Raw genomic sequence first — 23,667 nt, 5'->3', positions numbered from 1 at the left:
CCACCTAAGATTTATTTTAGCTCTATTCATAATTTTATGTTGCACACATACATGGAAAAAAAACAGAGAGAGTAGGGTTTGTTTTCAATGTTTATTTTTGAATCACAAGTGCAATACATCTCTGCAGAACCAGTACATATATTTAACATATGGAGGCTTAATTTTTTAAAATATTTAACACTAACATTTTTGCATACCTTAATATGTTTTATATATTATGTTGAGTGAGGTATTAGGATTTCCCATATATCAAAGATATATTGATGTAAATAAGACAACATGCAATATTGCGTTCAAATGCATACATATTTAATATGTTTTTAGATATATATTTTGCTGAACTCCATGTACAAAAGGACTGGGCTCTTGAGCTTTACCCTTAAAGCTGCAGTAGGTAAGATGGAGAAGAGAGCGGACTTTACTTCAAAATTTTAAAGATCACAACCTCCAGGTCCCTCCCCCTCTCTCTCCGCGGATAGTTCTGTGAGCACAGGCACACAGAGAAAGTCTGAAACGGTCTCACTGCCTGGGCACTTCACAGAGATATTTTCAGCCACTCTGCCATGACACAACGCTAAACAGCAGCAGCAGGAACAAGCTAATGTTAGCCCGACTGCAACACCAACGTTAGGGTTACAGTAACCGCAGACATCTTAGCAATGTGGATACGTTTTTTGAAAGCAAATACAGCAGAAATGAAGCTGGGGTAATTACCTGTCGAGCAGAACTGTCTAGCTCAGCATCACTTTTTAGCCTCTCAGGTCCCGTAGCTCTCTCCACCTCACAAATGCCTCTCCAGTGTTTACGTTTGTTTTCCTTCTGTCTCAGTCCAACTCTTTCTTTTTAGCTTGCCTTTTCCTCTTTTGTCTTCTTCGGTTTAACGGTCCTGTATAGTAAGCCGTAGTAAGCAATGAAGGGATGGCCAGTTCCCTGTGGTCGTCAAGACTTTGTAATCACTACAGCTTCACCTCTGCAAAAAATATCACGATGTGTTTTATCAGAATCAGAAGTAAGCAGAATACATAGGTTTTTCATTTTCTTCTTCAGCCCAACTGTAAAACATAAAGGATAAAAACAGACCGGTAGTAATGACATAGCAAAGGAAGAAAATGTTGTTGAGTTTTTTGGCCATTCTGGTCCAGTAGCCGGTCTGTTCTTGTTTTTTCTTGCTGCTGAGGGACAGAGACAACGATTTCATCTCCTCCTTTAGAGAGTCAAGGGACTCCTCAGTCAGTCGGCTGCTTCTACCCTAAAACATGTGATAAACACTGGTTAGATAATCTGATAATGCTTACACATATGCTACAGTCAATATTCACTTTTTTAAAATGTCTTTGTTGTTGTTTTTGTGCATAAAACTGCGTTTCACCAATTTCCCAGTTTGGGATCGATAAACAGTCTCTCCAGGATTTCGCATGCATTTTCTGTGATTATGCAGCCATTTGATTTTGCAGTAGCTTTTTAAAAAGTCGCAATGCAAGTTGTGGTGTTTTTTTTTTGTCTGTTTAACAAATTACACATCCACCATGAGCAACTGTGAAAAATCTCCAATAAAGCCATCTACTGGAATTCATGGGAGCGCAACATTGCAATTTCCTGCAGGGACTGAATCAAGTAAGGTAAGACCGCTAACAGTTACTTTGTTGTTGAATTGTGCGAGCATTTGATAGGGTCTGTAATCAAGGCTTGAGAGATTTTGTGTGACACATTTTCTCAAGATTAAAGTTGTGCTTGTTTACATTGCTGTCCTGTCCAGAAGTTTCTTTTTACTGTGAATATAGAAGCTTTCACGACAAAGGGCGGTTTCCATCCACCTGCTTTTCTAGTTTTTGCATTAAAAACTGAAACCATACATTTGGAAATTGGCTCGGCCATCCATTGACTGAGCCATATGATATACGTTTTTACAAGAAATAGCCTATTACGTTCGATTGCTTTGAATGTCAAGAACAAAGAATAGTTCTTCATGCTGCTACGTATTATCAAATTTGTTTTAAGTAGAAGATACCTAGTGGTCTTCTATCTGTCAAAGATGTGACATCTCTACATTTCTTAAATTTCTTTACAGTTTTGGTCAAGTGGAAATCAAGCTGAAAAATTATACTGCAGTTCTTCGTTTGGCCACTTGAGGCTGTCTCCAAAAGGTCAGTCCCCATCCAGCCCTGTATTTAAACACGTACTTTTCAGCTGTCTGGTACAACAACATGTTTTGTTCTCTATTGCTCATTTCCCATTAATGACAACTTTAAAGGTGTTGAATTTTAATATAACTCAGTTAGGGCATGGTCGCTTTGCGTGGCATGTGGATGCTCGTGGCTGTCTGTTTGGCATTGTTTCCAGTAATTTTAATGTAGTGATTCCACGGCAACCACAAGGGTTTTTAGAGGGAATTGAATGGGTCCCCATTAAAAAATGTTTGTTTTTTGAGAAACTGTAGTGTTAGACTCGGGTTTGATGTTGGTACAGAATGATATGGTCATAATTAACGGATAACGAACGAGTCAACAAGCCATTAACTTTTCCTGCTTCATAATTCGATTTAATTCGAATGAATTCCATACCGTTCTTTGGGAAACTGTCTTTCACAAAGCTCCTTTTCAGCTCCACCACCTTTTCCAAATATGGTCATTTTTTTGTCAGTCTAAAACCTCACTGTGGCTGTCTTCACCTGCTGTATGATATTTGTCATTAATTTAGAACTGCACATAATCACCTGTGTCCTACATGTTTGCTTACTAGAACTGGTTTCAACCCAGCCAGCTCAGCCAAAAAAAATTCAATGGTCGTGGTATAATGACCTTTTTAAAACACGGGGTCTTTGTTGCTCTACAGATGCAATATTTTTTGCAAGTCCAATTTATTCATGTACAATTGAATCCTGACCTCTTTTGCAACCTGCATCAGCTCGGATGACGTGTCACCAGAAGACGCATCACAGGCGGACGCACAGGGAATCCATTTACCAACATCTGAAAAGATTCATTAGACTGATTATTGCAAACTTTAAATTACATAACAAACATTAAACATGCACCTGATGAATTAAAAAAGCTAAGCATTTGGAATTATCTCTGCTGCTTCCCAAATTTACCAGATGTCTAACTTTGAATTAGGGTTGCGTCATATTGGATGCAACACTGGGATATCTTTTCTTGTTATTTTTTGTGTGACTAGTAATGAAGGGCTTAATGAGCAGGATTTCCCCCCACAATATTGTATAGACCCATGTTAAAATATTCCCTCTTAATCATTACTCATAAACCAGTAGAAGTGTGAGGTTGTGTCTGCATCTGCAGAGGATCTGCCCTTCGACTTTATTTCTATTCTTATTGTTCTGTTTTGTTTGGGACATTTCTGGATGTCGCTGGGCAGTGGTATGGAGCTCAGCCAACAGGTCAGGACTAAATGAAAACGTAGTGCCAAGGCCAAAAACGTGTCTGTCAGTCTGCTCTGCTGTCTGTCTGTCTGCAACAGATGTGATCGTAACTTTTGCATCTTTATGAGACGTGAAAGGGACTTCACAAAACGTCTTAATTTGCCGTTCTTTGAATGAGAACAGTCCGCTGTGTTGTTCCTGTATAACAGCTGCTGGTGTGACGGATAGCGGAGCGGACAGACACAGTCTGCAGGATGAAGCGCGACTCCAGGCTATAAAAACAAAACCCTGTACCTTCCTGCAGGGTTCTACGGGGCTGGAGGTCTGTTAGTTTGTTGTTAAGAGTGTAACTGCTGTGAAACAATCAGAAAATAACGTCTTATTTCTCTGTTTCAATGCTTATGTACATTAACAACGTTTGCTCTCTTCGCTTCCTGTCTGTCGCTCGACCACAATCTCTCTTTTGCTTGCGGCAACAAGTTGAAAATCTGACTGTGGATCTTTTGTATTGTTTTAAAGAGGGGGTATTATTCTGTTTCACATTTTAAGACCTATACAATGTTACAATGTTGGATGTTCAGATTAAACATGTGTGAAGTTTCTCACATCTGTAGGTGAAAATATGTCAGAGTAATCCCCAGGCTTCTCAGTTTAGTCTGCAGGCTGCTGTGAACGCCAGGTTTCACACAGTGTTTTCTACAAGCTGCACTTTGTGACGTCACAAAATGCAGCCTCAGTAGGCTTCAGAGAGCTGGCCAATCAGAAGAAAGTGGGCTTGTAGGGGCGGGCGGGTTAGGGTTAGGCTGTATGAGGGCCTGCACAGAGCACCAGCGTGAGAAAAATAAGAATGTTTTTTAACTAAAATTGGCTTGAAATTGATGAGCACTGGCACTAGGTGTTGCTGGTAACTGAGATACACTCAATTAAAAGCCGCCTTGTGTAACTAAACCTCTGCCTTGATGATCCTGCCGACATGATCTGTGGCGGCTGCAGCCTTACGTGGGTGTTTGCAGGCGGGTGACACAGACTCGGCATGCACAATGGTCAGCTCTTTTTCCGACAAAAAAGTAGCAGCATGACGTGTTTCAGGTCGTTTGATTTACATTAAATTGACTATTGCACATGCGCACATCGAAATTGCGAATGTGTATCTGTGATTCAAAGTGCAGCCCTACTTTGAATCATAGATGTATACAAACTTCCTAATTTATTGTCCTGAATCTCACCTCTAAAACAGTTATGGCAGTTGCCTTTGCCTTGTTTGTCCTTACAGTCCTCGCTCAGACCTTGGTCTTTATCTTCCTCGTTGTCTTGGGATGCAGAGTCCTTCTCCATCAGAAACATCACCAAAATTGTCTCCAGGAGGCTCAGCATCATCAAACCAAAAATCCCAATACAGTAGATCGCTAAAGAGAGAAGGGAGCAATATAAATACACTGTTCATGAAAGTCAATTCAAAAAAAGGTAAGACTCTCAACTTTTTTACCTATAAGTGGAATCCTGTCTGAAGAGGAAGGTAGAATTTCATTGAGAATAAGCTGCATCACTGTAACAGCGAGCAGCACGGTGACCTTGAAGCTGAGCTTCTCGCCTCCCCTTTCCGAGATTAGGAAGGAGGACAAGTCCAGACCCAAGAACATGAGGATGGGAAGTATGAAGTTGACAATGTAGAGGACAGACCGTCTCTTCATGGTGATCTGTGAAATGATGTTACAGCCAGGTGTAAAGCACGGTTGTTAAATATTTACTTTCTGGTCACAATTTAAATTACTTGCTCAGGTAAACCGTAGCAGTCAAATGTCCGACATACACAAAGCTCAAGAACTCGCTGGAAAGAAAAGCTCAGTCATATATCCTTCATCTTTAGATTTGGGGATTATCCAATAATTCCAAAAGGAAAGACATGATGAAACTGTAAAAAGTCTAAAATGTTGATGGTTCAGGTGCCTTTTGGGTGCACAACCAACCTGAAAGGCTGGATACAGGCTGCTTTGTGTTTCTGCTTCGCATCTGTCATCACATTTCATCTTCATGGAAATAGGTCCGCTCATGCCAAATCATTATAGTTCTAATCTGCTCCATAGGATTTTTCTGGACTGTTGTTGAGTGAAAGAGCAATGTACCCAGGGTCCAAAATTAGCGCCACTCGCCAAATGCGGGTAGGGGGCGGGTGCTCTCATCACTACAAAACATACTGTAATTCTTGACTAAGTTTGGTTTTGCAACGACTCTGCACGTCACTGGCGTGTGTCCGTGAATCATTGTAACGCAAACCTTTAATTGACCCTCTCTGACTACCATGGGCGCCCTCACGTTTCTGTTCTTGAGCTCACGCAGCAGGGCTCTAGTGCGTGAACAATCTGTAAAGAACGAGTTTACGCTTTAACTGGTTGCACCGATGCTGCATGTACCAGGTTACTAACAGAGCAGCTGTTAGAAACGTGAACTAGTTGTTGGCGGGCCGTGGGCTTGCACTTTACTTAGCCTTGCCATCACTGCATCCTAACTACAGTATTATGGTGTACCACTGTCACTACGGGAGGCAGAGGAGAAGCTAAACACCGGACACACCTCGCAGGAGGCAGCAGAGGCTAACAACTGAGCTACAGTTCAGTCACTAGCAGAACCGTGGAGCTTGTAAATGACGGATGAGAGAGCAATGAGTGTTTGATCAGAGCTACTGTCATTGTGTCAGTGGATTTATAAGCTGAATACAATTTTGATGCAGTGATGAAATAAGTCCTCATGAAAAGAGTAATATCAGAGTGTATTAAAGCCCTGCAATAAAAACTTAAGGAAGAGTTAAAATGACTAGAATGAAAATATTCTTACAGTACCATAACTTAAGGTAGCCTGCTCATTGTGCCAGATGGCCTAATTTAGAATAATATGTTTAATATCAGTGGATTATTATCGAAATGTGGAGCTGATGACTCTTTAAATTCAGTGGAATTAAAGTAAAGACAAATACACAAGCAAAGTACATGACTTCAATATTACACTGCTGCTGTAAGTACTAAGTGAATGTTTCTTTTTACCAGTTTATAATTGACATAACATCTAATAACATTTTTCTGGCTGGTTAAAAATGTTCTGGCCAGTAACATTTTCTGGCTTACCCACCAATGGCAGGTAGATAAAATAAATGAAATATATAAAATATATCACAAAATAGAAATATTTTATTATTCTACTTGTGAGACACATAGAGGTGGAAATGGAAAATGTTTACCTTCCGCCTCTGTTGTCTGAATCCTGAAATACTCACAGTGTAAACAATCATGCTTTGATTGATTTCAAAGTTGTGGACAGTTTTAGCGTTGAGCGTGATGTTGATAAATAGCCAGTCGGACTGCGTCCTTATCTTCTCTTGGGACCACTGTGTAGTGCTGTTAGAGTCGCCGTACGGAACAAACATTATTTTTCTCACTGGGGTGGGAGAGAAAAATAGAACTGTTAAGGGTTCTTAAGTCCTGAAGGAAAACTGCAGGTATTCAAACTCAGACGTCAGAACACATAAAACTAAAGGTTAAGGGCTCACACAACTTTTAACTGGCCCACACACAATGCACTAATGCACTGACTCAACCGATTACAACAAACACATTTTTTGATATTCAAGTGATAATTTCTTGAAATAACCAAAATAACAATCATGATTATTTTGATCAATTTTGAGATCTTTTTTTTTATGGACTTTTATGGACTTTCACATGTAAATAAACAGCAACGCTTTCCGCTCCACTTTGTGCTGCATTCTGGCTCATGTACAAGTTTTGCATCAGACTAAGACTTAAAATTAGGTTGTTTACTTGAATTTGGTGCGTCTTCTCCCTCTCTATTTCTCCTCGACATTTTGCATACAGTGCCTCTAAAGCCACCTTAAAGAAATAATGCGCGCTATCTTTATGTTGTGTTCGTACAAAGTATATCTTTGGCCAAATTAGCTTAATACTGCTTAGTAAACAAAATTTGCGCCCCTGTTGCAAAAAACTCTTTAAAACACAAATATGCTTGTAAATTAGGGATGTTAGTAATCAACCATTTAAATGGTAACGTGAGCAAAAAGAACTGTGTGGGACCATGTGGCCCAAAAGGACAAAAAACGAGGTAGTTTATCTGGGCAATGATTCGTGCTCTATCTGCTATAGTTCACTTGCTTGCTGTGGGTTAGGCTAGGGTGTTAATCTGTATTTGTTTATTAGAAAGTCTGGCAACCATTTACTTATTCACTTAAACATTATGTTGTGTATATTTCTTGTCGGACAATTGTCTATTTCATTTCACAGCACTTCAGAGTAGCCTCAAACTTAAGTGTGAATCCTCTTTTATTGTTGTTTATCTTTCTGTTCTATGTAAAAATAAACCCTTTCACATGAAAAAACAAACATAATTTTTGCACAGACATTCGTTGATTCTTAAAAAAAAGGAACTGACTATCAGAGACCAAAAAAATTTAATTAACCTCCCTGTTAGAAGCACAACTCATCGAGCTCTTACCGTCGTGTATGACAGACTTGAAGGAGAGGTTGCAGCGTTGAAAGTCGAAGGGGAATTTGTAAACTTGCATCTTGCAGGTGGTGATCAGCACCATGTCCTCCCTAAGTAGGATCTTACCAAGATATGTAATGCAGAAATAAGGACTCTGAGTGGCCTTGTCCTTCTCGGTCCTGGATGAGAACACACACCAATGTATGTTTTCCAATTAAATTTCACATAATGCTGTAGCATACTCTTTACCTGGCTCAATAAGGTCGCGATCTGTCCGTATTTCAATGCACAGTTGCTATAAAGTACACATCTCCTCATGTGAATGACACGAGCAGGAGCTGTAAGCTGCGATCAGTTCATCATAGTTTCTAATAACGTGGATCTGTGTGTTAATCACACAGATCTTTCTGTCTGACTGTCACTGCTCCAGTCTGCTGTGTAGTTCATGTATGTCACAGATAAACACAGAGCTGTAGAGGAGCATCAGGCTTCATGATCATACCAAAAGTTTCAGTCGCTTCAGTCCGTGATCACCCGCTCCCTCCCTCTGTGCTCGTGCTCTCCCCCTCTCAACGCTGCGGGTCTGCATCACACGTTTTCTTTTTTATCATGTTTTTTAAGTTCTAAGGAAGATAAATGAGGCTCCTTCTATATTAATATAAATGTATTCGGGACAGCCCGAGTATCGGCAAGGCCCCAAATGCAAGTACTTGTACTTGGTCTGAAAAAAAAGTGGTAGCGGTGCATCCCTACATTTTTTATCTAATTCGCACAGTTTTAGAGGCCGCAAAAGCAGCACACTAATTTAGTAAATTTGGCCGTAGATCTTCTCAGATATCACATCAGTGATTGCTAGAGTTCCACTCTGGAGATGCAGACTTGTCACAAGTCTGAGGGTAAAGGTTTTGAGGAGTAAATCATCAGTAAGCCAAAAGTAGAAGTCAATTTAAACAGTTTTAAACAAGAAAAAATATTCCCTACAACATAAAACCAATTAAAAGGCATCCCTCCTGTGTCATATAAAAGGGATGTTGAGCTCAAGAACATAAAATGCTGGGAATACTGATACATTCCCTTTAGTTGAAGCACTTTTCTATAGTTCTGTAAATGCTTATTGATACTAAGTTTCTTAATTTACTTGTGTTTTGTCTGTTTGTAAGACTTTTCTCAAGTTGATGTGTGTTGAGTTCTCAAGGGCCATCGCACATTTCTCAGTGAAAGTGATTCCATCTCCAGTTACTCTTGTGATTGTACATGTGGATCTGTGAGTGTGAAAGTATGCACATAAAGTCAAACTTACATTTCTTCAATAGTTAGATCTGGCTTCCACACCAGTCCAGTAGGAAGACACATTTCTTGAATACCACAGAAATCACCAGGAATCCATTGGATGTGGTTATCCACCCACAACTTCAGAGGGAAATAAAAGGAAAGAATCTTTTCAGTAAAAGAAATTGGAGTTGTCCCATAGATGTAGAATTGGAAATTGATACATTCACAGTTGTTGCTTCCTCCGATAGAACTCACCAGATCAACCCAAACATACGAGACAAATTCCTGTTCCTTTTCTTTCTATGGGATAAGAAATAGGTATGAAAATATTTAGAAATTCAGTGTTTATAGAGGCACTACAAGTTTAAATACTTTAGATTTGAGATTAAACATGTTTGTTTGGAATAGGCCCACCAGGGTTAGATACTAATATATGCACAATTTTAATTGCCATTATCTATTATTATTATTATTATTATTATGAAAACATTATACATTCTGGCGTTCTTATGCCTGTATATTTTGTTTTTATTATCAAATCTAGTAAAGCAATAACTGAATAGTGCCGTCACACATGTAAATGAGTAAGAAGTAGGCGTGTGTCTATCTGTGAGAGGGCAGAGGAGGGTTGTTAGATGTTTTTTCAAGTCTGCATTGCTCAGCAGGAGAGGGTAAATAGTTGTCAGTACTGAAAATCAATCGTGTCAAATAGACAATTAGAATTCAGCAACCAATTACAGAAAAAGTGTAATGAACTTTAACATTTGTAGGAGAAAAAAGGGTCCGCATAGATTAAATGCAAAGCAAAAAACACTTTACAAAAAGGCCACATGTTGAAGTTGGCTTAGGGCCCAGCCTCACACTAGATTGCTCTGACATATTCTACTTAAAAATAGACATAAGAAAATATGCCGTCTTTGGTAGACTGAATACTTAATACTAATTTAGAAATGAATAATAACTTCAAAACTCTACCCTCTTACCACATCCTGACTTTGATTAGTCAGGCAACTTCAAAATGCTTCTTAAATATAAACGTAAACTCCTTAAACAGATCAGTCGGACAAAAAATAATTGTTGAACCAATAAAACCTCCACAGAAAAAAATTGTACAATTGTAATTTTAAAAAACAATCAACTACTTACCACTTCTAGAATTGCATAGAGTAGTACAGCCAGTTCTACTTCTGTAGGTTCGGCGGCGTTCTTAGCAGGCCGGGTCATAGAGAGGTCTTTTTTTGAGGTCAAATTCAGGTGCGCAATTATATCCTGGTAGGTCCTGTTACACATAGAGGCTCCATCTATGACGGAAACGTCAAAAACGCATAGATTCACTATTAGACAGTTTGATGTAAAGTTTAGAACTCTGGAAAGAAATTAGCAAATGTGATGAATATCATGGTCTACTTTTTTTTTTGTCTTTAAATTTGAACTTCAGGCCACTTAGAGGCCTTTACTTTCACAAAGCTCAAATGTCTTTTTTTGTGAAAACCCAAAGAGATTCAGGTTTCTGTCATAGACTACTGAAGAAACCACAAAATATTCATATTTTAGAAGCTGAAAAAAAAATTGAAATAAAAAACACAAAAAAAAAATTGAAATAAAAAAAAAGACAAAATGTAAGTTGGTTATCAAAGTAGTTAAAGTTTAAATTGTTATAAAACTGTTACTTCTTATAACTTTCATTTATCTCTCTTGAATGTATATAGTCCTCTGCCTAACATCATTTTGCCTTATAATGTATATACTAGAAAAATTTAAATATTTCTCAAACATACTTATTATTATTATTAATTTTATTTTATGTTACTGTTTCGGGACTGCTTCTTTATTTTATTGTTATTATTCTATTTTATGTCTCCATATTTATTATTCTACCCTTTCTGATCAGAGCGTCCCAGCATAAGTATTTCACACGATTGTACTTGTGTAACTGAAGTGACAATAAACATCTTCAACCTTGAATATTGATCATTTATCCTGTCCCAAAGAGAGTTACATTTTCTTCTTCCTGACAATTCTTGTCATCATTGATCCATATTTTAATCCATATTTTATGTTAAAACATCGATAGATGAAATCAGCACATAGGTAGTTGTGTATCAAGTTTAAAATAGCTATTTTCAAGAGACTTGCCTCAACCCGAAAACAATCAAGTTGGATGGGATTTTGTTTGAGTAGCCGTAGGATTGTTCACTGGGACTTAGAAAGTTCAACAGCCACATTTTTTTAGCTGAAAAAAGGTCTCTGTGATTTATGCACAGAACAGTTGTTGGACAGAATAACTACTTTTGGTTACATTTTGTAATTTTTTTTTTTAATTCCCTGACATTCAAGTGGTGGTTCTTGGATTGTATCAGTTAAGGAGAAGAGCAGCTCGGACCACCAACCTGTCTTGGTCCTTGCACTGACATTTTCCTTGAAATTGTTAAGATATTTTTTATTAGATTAACAAGCAGCAGAAATGAACAGGAAGTAATAATTTCAGCGAAAGTATAGACATGAACACCTGCATGCATCATACAGAACTGTGTCGGCTTACCTGTGAGGAGGAGCAGAAAGAAGAAAGTTGTAAACATGACTGTAAAAATGTTGCAGAATCAAAGAGCGTCCCTGTCCTATGTGTTGTCCAGAAATGTTTGTTGCCGTTCTTATATCAGTGTCTTGAAACACACATAATGCAAAAGAGCTTCCAGGAACTCCCAACCCCTTTGACAATTAGCAGCCTGTGAGCAAATCGATATTGTTGTCAAACCAAAGGCAGTTAACTTCTCACTCCCACTATTGTGGCTGTTTATATTCCAAAGAAAAGTACTTAAAGATAAAAGCTTTCTCTTCCCTTCCAGAGCTTTATTCAGTTCGTGCCCTGATTGCCCTAATTTTTTGCCCAATATATTTGATAATGTCATCTTTATGAAGAATTGTTACACTACTGTAATTAAGCACACACACACACATACAGACAGAGAAAGAGAGAGCCTACTGGCTAGGATGAGGTAGAGGGCATGCCAGTCCGTGAATTCCACAAATCAGGCTCAGGACAATTCAATTTCCGACAGAGGATTGGCCGATGTCTGGTGCGGAGCAACTGTCTATGACATTGTATGACCCAGGGGTCAAAAAGGAGGATCTTGACAATGACACCTGCGAGGACTTGGAGTGTGCCACCAGCAGGTTGTTTTAGAACAAAAGATTTAAAAAAGAAAAGGGGGCTGGTCATTTTACTCAGTGTGCTATTGGATGCATCAGTGCTGTTGGGGAAAAAAAAGAAACTGATGTAATAAAAAAGAGAGAGACTCAAGACACGATGGACTCCTTTGCACATTTATGGGGTAATTGTAGGTTCACACCAGCACAATTATGGGGCATGTGTGTAGGAGCCAATTTAGCATGTGTTTATTGTTGTTTTATGTTGTACATTGTTCTGTATAAATATTGATGTACTGATTCACTTTGACTACTAGGGTGTGTATTGTGTTGGTGTAATCAGTCACCTGATGAAGTCAGGTGTTTAAAGGTCACAGGTGAATGGAAGTTAGTCGGGCATAGGCAGAGGGAACACATGGTTCTTACTGTAACCTCACCGTAACACGTAAGCACATAAGACTTTACAAATGTTATGTGAGCGCGACAACAGTATTGGGTTTATATCATCATTTTTATCTTGTTTTAGTGACTTCTGCTGCGGTGGTGGCGATTCAAACCTCCAACTTGTTCTACTTTCCAACATCTTTGTTCGCTGGATCCAACTCCATCCGCATGTCCTAATATGGACGATTCTGGACCCCCCAAAAAAACAAGTTGGTTACGCCCATAATGCTGTCAATCCTATGGCAAAAATTGATATAAAATATAGCTGGACTGGACTGGAAAGGATGGGCCATGGCTCTGTCCGCTTATTATTTGCAGTGAAAAAAAAAACAAAAAACAGTTGTGCCAGAAATTCTACCATGCATTTTTATCAACAATGTTTGAAATGTGCACATTACATAATTTATTAAATATTGAGCCCATCTTTAAAGGTGGTGTAGCACTGAACTAAATCATATTGAGCAGTATTGATTTTCTTTTTTTTTTAGTAGCTAAATTACGAAAACTTCTTCAACAATTTGGCAACAAAAAATATGCCGTGCAAATACAAAAAGGCTGAATACCAAAAAACAGCTTTTCGCCCTATCTCTATTCAAAAGTTTTTTTCTTTCGTTTAGAGAGCATGACTTTCTTTATTTCATGTTCATCAAAACCTTTGAAAATAATGCAGCTCAGTGCAACAACAGCTCTAACCTCAATGCTGACACATCATTGAATCTATGCCTCTATGACTATCATGGGCATAATACAATAGCATTTATGGCCAAAGTTGTTGTACCTCATTACTTTAGGTTGTACAGGTATACCTACTAAACACACTACTAAAAATTTTTGTTTTTGTACTTTAATTCTCCATTACAAAGAATGACAAGGCACAGATTCAAGGGAGTTTATGGAAAGATTTAATGGTAGCTCATTGAATTTGACAAAATCAATTAATTATGTTTATGTTCTTTGTTTTGCCTTTATTTAGCGTGTAGCCTATGCAGCCTTATACTTTAAAATGAAAAAAATCACAAGTTTATTCTACAACATGCAACATTATGTAGTATACAAGTTTGCTAACACTTCCTATATTTTTGAATATATTTCTATTACCTATACCTTGTGGATTAATTGAGCATTATAATCAACCGTACTTATTAGAGCATATAAAGCTAGCACTTTTTAGCATAACATTAGAATATCCAAAGATAAATAGGGTAGTGTCTGCTTATGTTGAGTATATGTGTCAGGTGGTTGCAATATGTATCATCTGCAGACATGACTATTGAGGGACTAAATAATCTTTAGGGTTGTAATGATGTAGAACGGCCACTTAAAATGCACTATTGTGGTTATGTCTTCGTATATGACATCAAGTAAGTAAAAATAGTGATATAGTTAATAGTTTTCTTTTTTTTTTTTACAGAGTAATGAAGCTGTAATCAAGGCAGATGTCAAATACACACATTCAGGGAAAGAAATCTTATTGTAGGCCAATTTTTTATGATTTTCTGATTTAAAAAAGACCATATCTTCAACAAATAGTAGAGCCATTGCAGTTTTGTTATGGAAAAAAACATTTGAAATTTAGTTTATCATTTGATGGTTAATAAGTGTAATAGAATATGACAATACAACATTGTTTGTTTGATGTGAGTAATTGGAAGGCCAATAAAGGATTCAAAGCCTTCTGACTGGGAAGGTACACCTGTATCAATAATAGGGTCAGTTATCTAGATCAGGTGGGATCAGGGACACCAAAATTGTGGGCAGACATGTTTTAGTCCTCAATATACACTTTGTCACTTTTCCTCATCACAGTACACTTTATCAATTAAACATTGTGTACTTGTGTGAACTTTGCATTTAAACAATTATTATTATTATCCAGTATTCCAACTGATAAACATAAAAAATAGAAAGGAAGTGACAGTAGTGATGTAGATAATGAAGAAAACTTTGTTGATTGTTTTGGTCGTTCTGTTCCAGTAGCCGGGCTCTTCTTCTATCTTTCTGCTGCTGAGGAGTAGAGCCAATGCTTTCATCACCTCCTTTTCAAAGTCTTGGGACTCCTTTGTCAGTTGGCTGCTGCTACCCTGAAAAAGTGGTGTAATTGACTGTGGTTATAAAACACAATTACTGATACAAATGTGGTTTCATAACTGCACGGATTGCAAAATAGGTAGCTGGAAAATGTCCATTGTCCCAGGAAGGAATTGGATGGATTTGCAATGAAACTGCAGGATCAGGCTATTTTAGGAAGAAAGGAACCTGAACAGTTGTCAATGCTTTAAATATCATCTGGGGCTTATTAATAATTTTTATGTGAGAGAAGCCTTTTTACATTGTCTTCTCTAGGATTTTTTTGCTTAAACATAATAACTTATGGGTAATTTCCAACATTATTCTGACCTCTTTTGCAACCTGCAGTAGTTCAGATGGCGTTTCACTAGTAGACGCGTCACAGGCAGACGCACAGCGAATCAATTCAACATCTGAAAAGATTTATTAGCCAGATTAGAGATATTCAAAATATCTGCATCCGCAAATTCACAAAGTAACTAAAGATGAGCATCTGGAGGAACATATGTACTGCTTTGCAAATTGACAAGATGTCTGATTTGAACTTTTATTTCATGTAAAACTTACCTATTTGTTGTAGTGAATCTCACCTCTGAAACACTTATGGAAGCTGACTTTGCCTCGTTTGTCCTTACAGTCCTCGCTCAGACTTTTGTCTCTATCTTCCTTCGCTTGGGATGCGGAGTCTTTCTCCATCAGATACATCACCAAAATTGTCTCCAGGAGGCTCAGCATCATAAAACCAAAAATCCCAATACAGTAGATCGCTAAAGAGAGAATAGAGCAATATAAATGTGAACAACTAATTGAGTCAGTATACTTTTCATAAAGAGCAAGCAATACTTTCTTTACCAATAAGTGGAATCCTGTCCGAAGATGAAGGTAGAATTTCATTGAGAATAAGCTGCATCACTGTGACAGCGAGCAGCACGGTGACCTTGAAGCTGAGCTTCTCACCCCCACTGTCTGAGATCAGGAAGGAGGCCAAGTCCAGACCCAGGAACAATAGAATGGGCACTATGAAGTTGACAACGTAGAGGACAGACCGTCTCTTCATGGTGATCTATAAAATGAAGAGTCAGGTGGATAAACATTCAGCAAAGGTTTAACTAAAGCAGCTACAGCTGTTACAGGTATGTATTGTAGCAAAAAGGTTGCAACAAAAAGATAGTCTATCTGTTTCAACCTGCTTATGTCTATGGTGATGGTAGCAATCAAATGGCTTACTTGGGTTAGGCATAACCGATATTGAAAGAGGATAGGGAGTCATTTAACATTTTTATTGTTTGTTTAAAATAATAGAAAATACTCCAGTAGTCAAAGTACATATTGTGCCATGTTTACTTTCGTTCTCTGTACGTCTGTATCCAGAAATACTTACAGTGTAAACAATCATGCTTTGATTGATGCCAAAATTGTTTAGAGTTTTGTTGATGAATGTAATGTTGATGAAAAGCCACTCAGACTGTGTCTGCATCACATCCAGAGACCACTTTGTGATCCTTTGGGAGGTTTTGTGCTGAATAAGCTTCATGTGCTTGTCTGTGGTGTAAGATAAAAATAAAACTGAGGTTACCTCGCCAGTTAAAGAGGGCGTGTATAATATTTGTGTTCAGGTGACAATTAACTCCATTAATTGAAGCATGCAAATCTGATAGAAACTTGTAGAACTTTGAAAGTAAAGGTTAAGTCCTCACCTGAGTGAATGACAGACTTAAAGGAGATGTTGCATTTCTGAGTATCAAAGGGAAATGTGTAAACCTGCATCTTGCAACTGGTGACCAGCACCATGTTATTCCTCAGCCAGGCCTCACCATCACTGAAAATCATAATGTAAGGGGTCTGAGGTGCCTTATTTTTCTCTGTCCTGTATGAGAACAAACAACCACATATGCTTTAAAGTGAAATCCTGTAATGCATTGTCAATTATACAATCAATACAACTTTATGTAAAATAAATAAATAAATAAATAAAACACTGAAAGGTACACTGACTGACTGACTATCATGCCACTTTTTCACCTTAATTTTTTTAATGAGAAAAGTATTTGACCAGCCAGGTAAAGACGCAGCTCGACAGCTCCTCATCTGAAAAACCGTCTCAGAGAACGCCTTAGGAAGAAGACATTGACAAGCCACCATCTCTTGCCACCTTCACCGGCTTTCCTCTCAAGTCCCACCTAACAGTTCGAGTTCCACTGGCACTCCCCTCAGCCCACTGCCTTCTCTGAAAAGTCCACGCATTTTTGCCAGGCTTTCTCCATCTTGAGAATCCCAATGCCAGTTGAAGTCAGGGCTGTGCATCACTTGTGGTCAGGCCTGGTCAGGTCACTTCCTGCCTACTATCACTTTTGACTAAAAGAACCAGTGTATCAGTAACTGGAGGGGTCCTAAAGAGTCCAAAGTCCACCTCTTCTTTATATCCTCACATACAATTTTATACTTCTCTTCTGTGACACAAGGAATCCATTTCTACACTTGCCTTGCCGGATTCTGGTGCAGACAATATATTGACACTATTCGCCTAAGCCAGTTGCCCCATTTATACCATATGACTGTGTGCTATTGATCTGCTTCCTGGGGAAACCTCGGCCTCATGCCACCTTTATAACCTTTCCCATCCAGAGAGGCTGTGGGGAAATATATTCTCAACTCCCTGGCAGCTTGGTGAATCCATCCCTTCTCTTCTACCTTTACTTGAGATTTTCTATGTGAAAAAGAAAGATCACTCACTGTGCTCTTTGACTCTGGAGCCATCAGAGACATTCCTATGCAAATTAGTAGCCTCTCCCACTCATTGTTTTCCAAGTTTGATCTCTGCCTCACCAACCACCTCATTTGTAGCTACTGAAAACCACTTTCAACTCCCCTCTCAGTATTTCTCATTGCTCCTACCAACTCCCCTGCCGTCTTTCAAGCCCTTCTTAATGTCGTCTTTCAAAACACGAGAGGCCACTTCATCTTTGTGCAAGTGGATGACATAGTCATCTTCTCCAACATGGAGAAACACATCCAACAGTGCTGCATCAGCTGTTGAAAAAGAAGATGTTAATAAAGGGGGAAAAGTGTGAATCTAGTGAAATGACTGAAACTACGACAGTTACTTTGGTCTATCGAGATCTTTCCAGGGAAGTTGTGGTAGAGGTGGATGCCTCCGAAGTTGGGACTGTTTTATGTCCAACCTGCACGGCTGTGCCTTTGTCATTTCTCTCCGGTAGAACACAATTATGATGTATACCTGTGGGCTTTTGGCCATGATTCTGGCTCTTGTGGATTGGAAGCAATGATTCGAGGGGTGGAACAACTATCTTTGGACTGGACCGACCGTTAAGATCTTTCCTACCTCCGTTCCGGCAAATGGCTAAACTCCTGCCAGGCCTAGTGGGCTTTGTTCCTGTAAAGATTCAATTACTGCGTTGGCTCCCTGAATGCCAAACTAGATGCCTCAGAGACACACATCTCCCATCTAGATCCAAGAACACAGATCCAAGTCTATGGCACATTTCTAAGAGAAATATGTATCTCAGTCCCCAAAGGTTGTATACCAAAATTTGTTTTTATACAGTAAAAATCCCAAAAGTAGATGTCGCAAATTTATGGTTGAAGAAGCTTTTTTTTTTTGCAGAGAAAACGTACATTTCTTCAATAGTTACGTCTGGTGTCCACACTGCTGTAGTAGGAATATGAATTCTATCAATACCACAGAATTCAGACTTCTTCCAAATAATGTAGTGATCCCTCCACTGCTGCGGAGGACAAAAGAGGAAAACATAGTTTATTAAAATTTGTTTTCTTCCATCAGAGAAAGAGTTGAAAATGTATGATTTTCTTTCTCAGAGACTCACCATATCAACCCAAATGTAAGTAATAAATTTCTGTTCCTTTTCTTGCTAAGAAAAAGAAAGATGTCTGTTAATCATTTTACATCCAGTTTTAATATAAGTATACGTTTCAGTGTAGGTTAAAGTAATTTGTGTAGACAATAAAAATTCGGCAACCAATTGCAACAACAATGTGAAGAACATCAACATTTAAGGGAGGATGAAAATAAAAGGTTCAGCAAATCATCAAGTTCTGAGAGTTGTCATCATCAAGCAAAAATATGTGCTAAATCTGTACTCACAGGCCACATGTTGATGATGACTTATGGCCTAGCTTTCCTCTGAATCCCTCTAAGGAGTACTGCTTATGAGCATCAAAAACTCTGACCGCATCTAAAGTGCCATAAAGCATAACTTCCAGGCTTACTAATGCGCTGTAATGTAAGGCAGAATAATAGACTGCTTCACTTAAAGCTGCATTGTAGCACTGTAAACAACAAAAACGTAACACTTGCCTGTTGGCCTATGACAACACAAATCTTGTGATTTTGGGATATTCTGTTTATTAATTATGATCAATGACTGTATATATAGATGGACAACGCGTCTCCATCTGCTCCCATTGTACTTAATTGATGCCAAAATAGCCCCTGTGATAGGTGCTGCCATCTTGCGATGGTGACGTCATATGGAGCCAGAGTCTGCGCAGTAGAGATCGGTGAGTGAAGCGGCCGTAGCCACTTCCGCTAACCAAAACAAACACTTAACTTACCCAAAAAACAGCAAGGATCCCGCACACCGGCGTGTTTAACAGCAGAATAGCTTCTTGTGTTGGTCTGAGGTTAACGTTCACAGGTATGGAAACTTCAATGACTGTAGTGATTGTTTTAGTTACGTCTCCACTTGCGGATCGTCCTCCGCTCTGCTCACCCGGAACTGACTGGCTGCACGAGCCTAATTTGTCAACAGAGCTGTCAATCATCATTTTTACAGCATCACACAACTAATTAAAAATAAACTTGTCAGAAAAATTAACACTTGGATGTAAATCAGCATGATAAGAATTAGCTATAATGACAGAAACCATGTTTGAGAAAAATTTATCGGGCGTGTATTTTGATTTTATAGTTTGACTCATGTCCCATCTGTTAACATGGAGGAGGCGGGCTTTATGACCTATACTGCAGCCAGTCAGCAGGGGGCGCCCGAAATGTTTTGGCTTCACTTTTAGGGAGCTGTCATGTCGTCCATCTTTTTATACAGTCTATGATTATGATATTATTATAATTATTACCACTTACCACATCCAATATGGCATAGAGCGCTACATCTAGGTATATGTCTGTGGAGTCTTTGGAGTCCAAAACAGGCTGGGACATGGATCTTAGGTCTTTGTTTTCGGTCAAGTTCAGATACTGTAGAAGATCCCTGTAATTGCACCTAGAGGACGCTGCATCTACAGTGAAAACATCAAGACGGATTCTCTGTGAGAACTGACTGTTAAAAGTAGAGAAATTAGATAATGTGATGTTGGTTACCATGCTCATAATTTTGTCTTTAAATTAAAACAAATTGACATAATTAATCAGAGCACCTTTGTAAGACTTATTTCAGCTACTTGCCATTTAAAAAATGCATTGTGCGCATCCACTGCTTCTGAATATATAGAAATCCACCACTTCAATTAAAACATGACATATTGCTACAACTGTCTGATGGATTTACATGAAATCGGGTTTGGACATTAATGTTGCCAACAAAAGAATTTGTTAATGTTATACCTGCATGATATCAATGCTATAGCTTTGTCACTGTGAACATATTACAATGATGATGTTAACGTTAGCCCGGAGCATTGCTGTGTTTAAGTGCAGCTTTACAGACCTTTAGCATGGCTGTAGAAGAGAGTCTCCTTAAATATCAATGCAGTGATTGTGGTCACACAAAAGCCATTGTGAGATGGGTGTTAACCCATTAATGACTATCATCTAAATTTAGTATGTTAAGGAAAAGTCCCACAGAATGTTTTCTGTTAGAGGTGGAAATACAAAATTTGCTGTGGAAACTATAAATACAACCACAAGTAAACACATTTACACACAAACATACACATACAAAAACACATGCACACATACACACGCAAAATCTCAGACACATGCACACGCACGCACACACACACACACACATTCAGGGGGAGAGAACAAAGGCAATTTTTTTGTACAGATTTCAGAGGATTGTGTAATAACGATGTAGTAGTAGTAGTAGTAGTAGTAGAAGAGTGTGTGTGTGTGTGTGTGGGCGTGTGCGTGTGTGCAAGTGTATGTGTATGTGTGCGTGTATAAGTGACATGGATATGTAGTTTAGATGAATTTGAGATTAAAACACTCATGTTGTTCATAGAGTAAACCCCAAAGGACAACATAGAAACACCACGGAATACCAGAGAAAAGGTCCCTAATTTCTGAAAAATATGACTACTTGTCAAAGAAAAAGCAGTGGATTATCAAAATTCTTTTTGAATTTAAATTGTAAGGCCCAGACTATGCGTGTATGAAGAATTATGAAGATGTGATATTCCTAACCTGTTGGTTTAGATGTTTTTTGTGAAAAATCAAAAAACCTGCTCCCCCTTGTGACTAACAACTAAAAATAGTCATTTAAGAAAAACGGGTGCTGTGGCCTCGTACTTTGACCGATTTGAAAAATGTCAATGGATTTGTTCTTGGCTCAGCTGTGAAGGAAATCATAAAATTCCACTGTGGACATTAATGGGTTAATGAGTATCTGGAACAGCTCCACTTGACTGCTGAAACTGGGCGTTTAGAATATATGCTGAATCTAAGCTCTCTCTCAGATCTTATTTCTACAGAACCATACATACAATATAAGTGCATTCACACATACATGTGTTCTCAGATTAGGGTTTTGAGAAATCCAGTCTAATCTCTGAATATGACTACATCATGCACGAAAGGAGAAGCTTTAGAGATGTTCCTCTAACAATCTTAAAACATAAACACACAATAGACACACCAAACACTGCAGGATATCAATAATATATTGCAATACGTGCTACAGGGAGCATTCATATCTTAGACATTTTAGACGAGGTGCATAGTTTACACTGCCCATGCCTTAACAACCACCATCCTTAAAGATAAATCTGTTGGTGGCAACATTATCCTCTGGGAAGGATTTTGCTGAGGCTTGACATCCTGTTAGAATTTAAGGAAGAAATCTAATCATTTCAGCCAACATGTCCATCTGTAAACCTGCATGCTTCGTACACAACTGGGTCAGCTTACCTGTGAGGAGAAACAGAAAGAAGACACGTGCAAGCATCATGACTGTGGTAGTTCTGCAAAGTCAGTGAGCATCCCTGTCCTTTTTGTGTTTCTGGAAATGTTTGTTCAAGTAATAATATCCCTGCCCTGCTTTTTACTTAAAAAGGGCAGGGCTAATTTATAGACCAATCCTATTTTTTCAAAACTCATTACTGTAATAAAAACACTCTCAATGCTGCAAAGCTGCCAAGAACTGACATCACCCTCTGCAATTATCGGCCTGTGGGCAGGTCAAATGGCACTTAATTGCTCACTTTCACTGTTGTGGCTGCCACATTTCCAAAATAAAGTAGTTAAAAGGGACTGTTGAGTTTGTTTGAAGTTTCAGTAAGAAAGCCTCTTCATTTGGCACTACTTTGTGTGGACGGCAACACATACGTGTTACTACGCCTGCAGCAGACAACAAAAAAAGAAAATACAATATTGTGGAAACGACAAAGTGCCGTTCATGGTGGGGACGTACGCTGCAGGCGTAGTGAATGGGTTGGAGCACTAAAATGACAACTGACAGCAGTAGAGGAGAACAGATTGAAAGTTTGACATCAGGTTGTTGACAGGATGATTGAGGTTGTTGCAAAAAAGTGTTAGTTAATACTGAAAGGTCTGCACATTCAATGAGCATCCCTCTCCTTTCTGTGTTGCTGGAAATGTTTGTTGCAGCAACATTTATAACAGCAACAAATCTGCCAGGAAGCACCACAACTCTCAATAATTATCCCCGATCATAAAAAAGTACTTCACTGCAACACTAGCTGAGTGTCTACATTAAGCTACAATGAATATACAATTAGTCACACCTCTGACTGTTCACCAGTGCATTATTATTCTGTTATCAAATGTAAGACTAGACAATAGACTTGTCTATAAAGATCATTTCATTATTTTCATTGGGGCTTTTGATAATACCCACCATAAGCATATGATGTATAGTGTAAGTCCATAAAAATCATTGCTTGCTACTTCAGGCGTGTTTTTAACCCTTACATCCATCCAGAAAACCATTCTAAATGTTGGTCAGTTGTTAAATCGTGAGTCCCATATACCGAGGCTACAGTCCTCGATGCGGAGGCCCCCGGGTTCAGCTCCCACCCTTTGCCCTTTGCCGCGTGTCATCCCCATTCTCTCTTCCTCTGTTTCTGACACTATCCACTGTCCCATCTCTCTAAATAAGTTTTTTATTTAAAAAAATTTTTTTTTTAAAGATGCTTTAAACTAAATCAAGGTCAATTGAAAGATTTGTTTGGACAGCACTTCCTGTCATGTATTTCCCACACATACAGCAATATGATTGTCATGAGTTTCTAGTTTAGCTCCGGTTTTCTTGTATTTTGGTGTTCAGTTATTATTTCTTGTTTAACCATGTCACTTTGTCTCCCTGTCATGAGTTTTCATTGTTCAATTTTGTATTTAATATATTGTGTTCTTGTCTTGATTTAGTCTTGTTTAGTTATGTAATTTATTTGTGTTTTATTGTATAGAGATTTTCTGCATGAGTTCTATCACAGTCCTGAGTTTGGTTTTTAGTGTTTCCTGTTTAATTTTGTAGTTCTTGCCCTATGTATGTTTTGTCTTATTTTACTTCCTGCCTTTGTGTGTTTTCCCGCCTGTTGGATTATGTGCCCTGCCCTTATTGTTTTCACCTGCTCCCTTGATTGTCTCACCTGTGTCTGATTAGCCTCACCTCCTAAGTTTATTTAGTCTTTGT

At 38.5% G+C, this 23,667-nt stretch overlaps 2 protein-coding genes across 2 annotated transcripts; both read right to left on the bottom strand.

Moving 5' to 3' along the window:
• Positions 1-1,003: 1,003 nt before the first annotated feature.
• LOC138593075 (5-hydroxytryptamine receptor 3A-like) lies at positions 1,004-10,429 on the bottom strand. Its single transcript, XM_069663913.1, has 9 exons — positions 10,286-10,429; positions 9,395-9,439; positions 9,168-9,277; positions 7,877-8,046; positions 6,645-6,805; positions 4,863-5,073; positions 4,656-4,782; positions 2,884-2,938; positions 1,004-1,249 (listed from the first exon to the last, which is right to left on the bottom strand). Exons 1-9 carry the CDS (start codon positions 10,427-10,429, stop codon positions 1,004-1,006), a joined length of 1,269 nt encoding a protein of 422 aa, XP_069520014.1.
• Positions 10,430-14,598: 4,169 nt separating this feature from the next.
• On the bottom strand, positions 14,599-23,120 carry LOC138593074 (5-hydroxytryptamine receptor 3A-like). The gene is made up of 11 exons (XM_069663912.1): positions 23,006-23,120; positions 21,906-21,923; positions 19,920-20,074; positions 18,643-18,687; positions 18,434-18,543; positions 16,495-16,664; positions 16,179-16,339; positions 15,650-15,860; positions 15,388-15,564; positions 15,128-15,210; positions 14,599-14,811 (listed from the first exon to the last, which is right to left on the bottom strand). Exons 1-11 carry the CDS (start codon positions 23,118-23,120, stop codon positions 14,599-14,601), a joined length of 1,458 nt encoding a protein of 485 aa, XP_069520013.1.
• Positions 23,121-23,667: the final 547 nt, after the last annotated feature.

This window comes from Semicossyphus pulcher, unplaced genomic scaffold (genome assembly GCF_022749685.1).
Source record: "Semicossyphus pulcher isolate SPU_LCO1_2020_fin unplaced genomic scaffold, fSemPul1.0.p SCAF_16, whole genome shotgun sequence".
NCBI lineage: Eukaryota > Metazoa > Chordata > Actinopteri > Labriformes > Labridae > Semicossyphus > Semicossyphus pulcher.
This window is presented reverse-complemented; position numbering and strand designations above follow the sequence as displayed.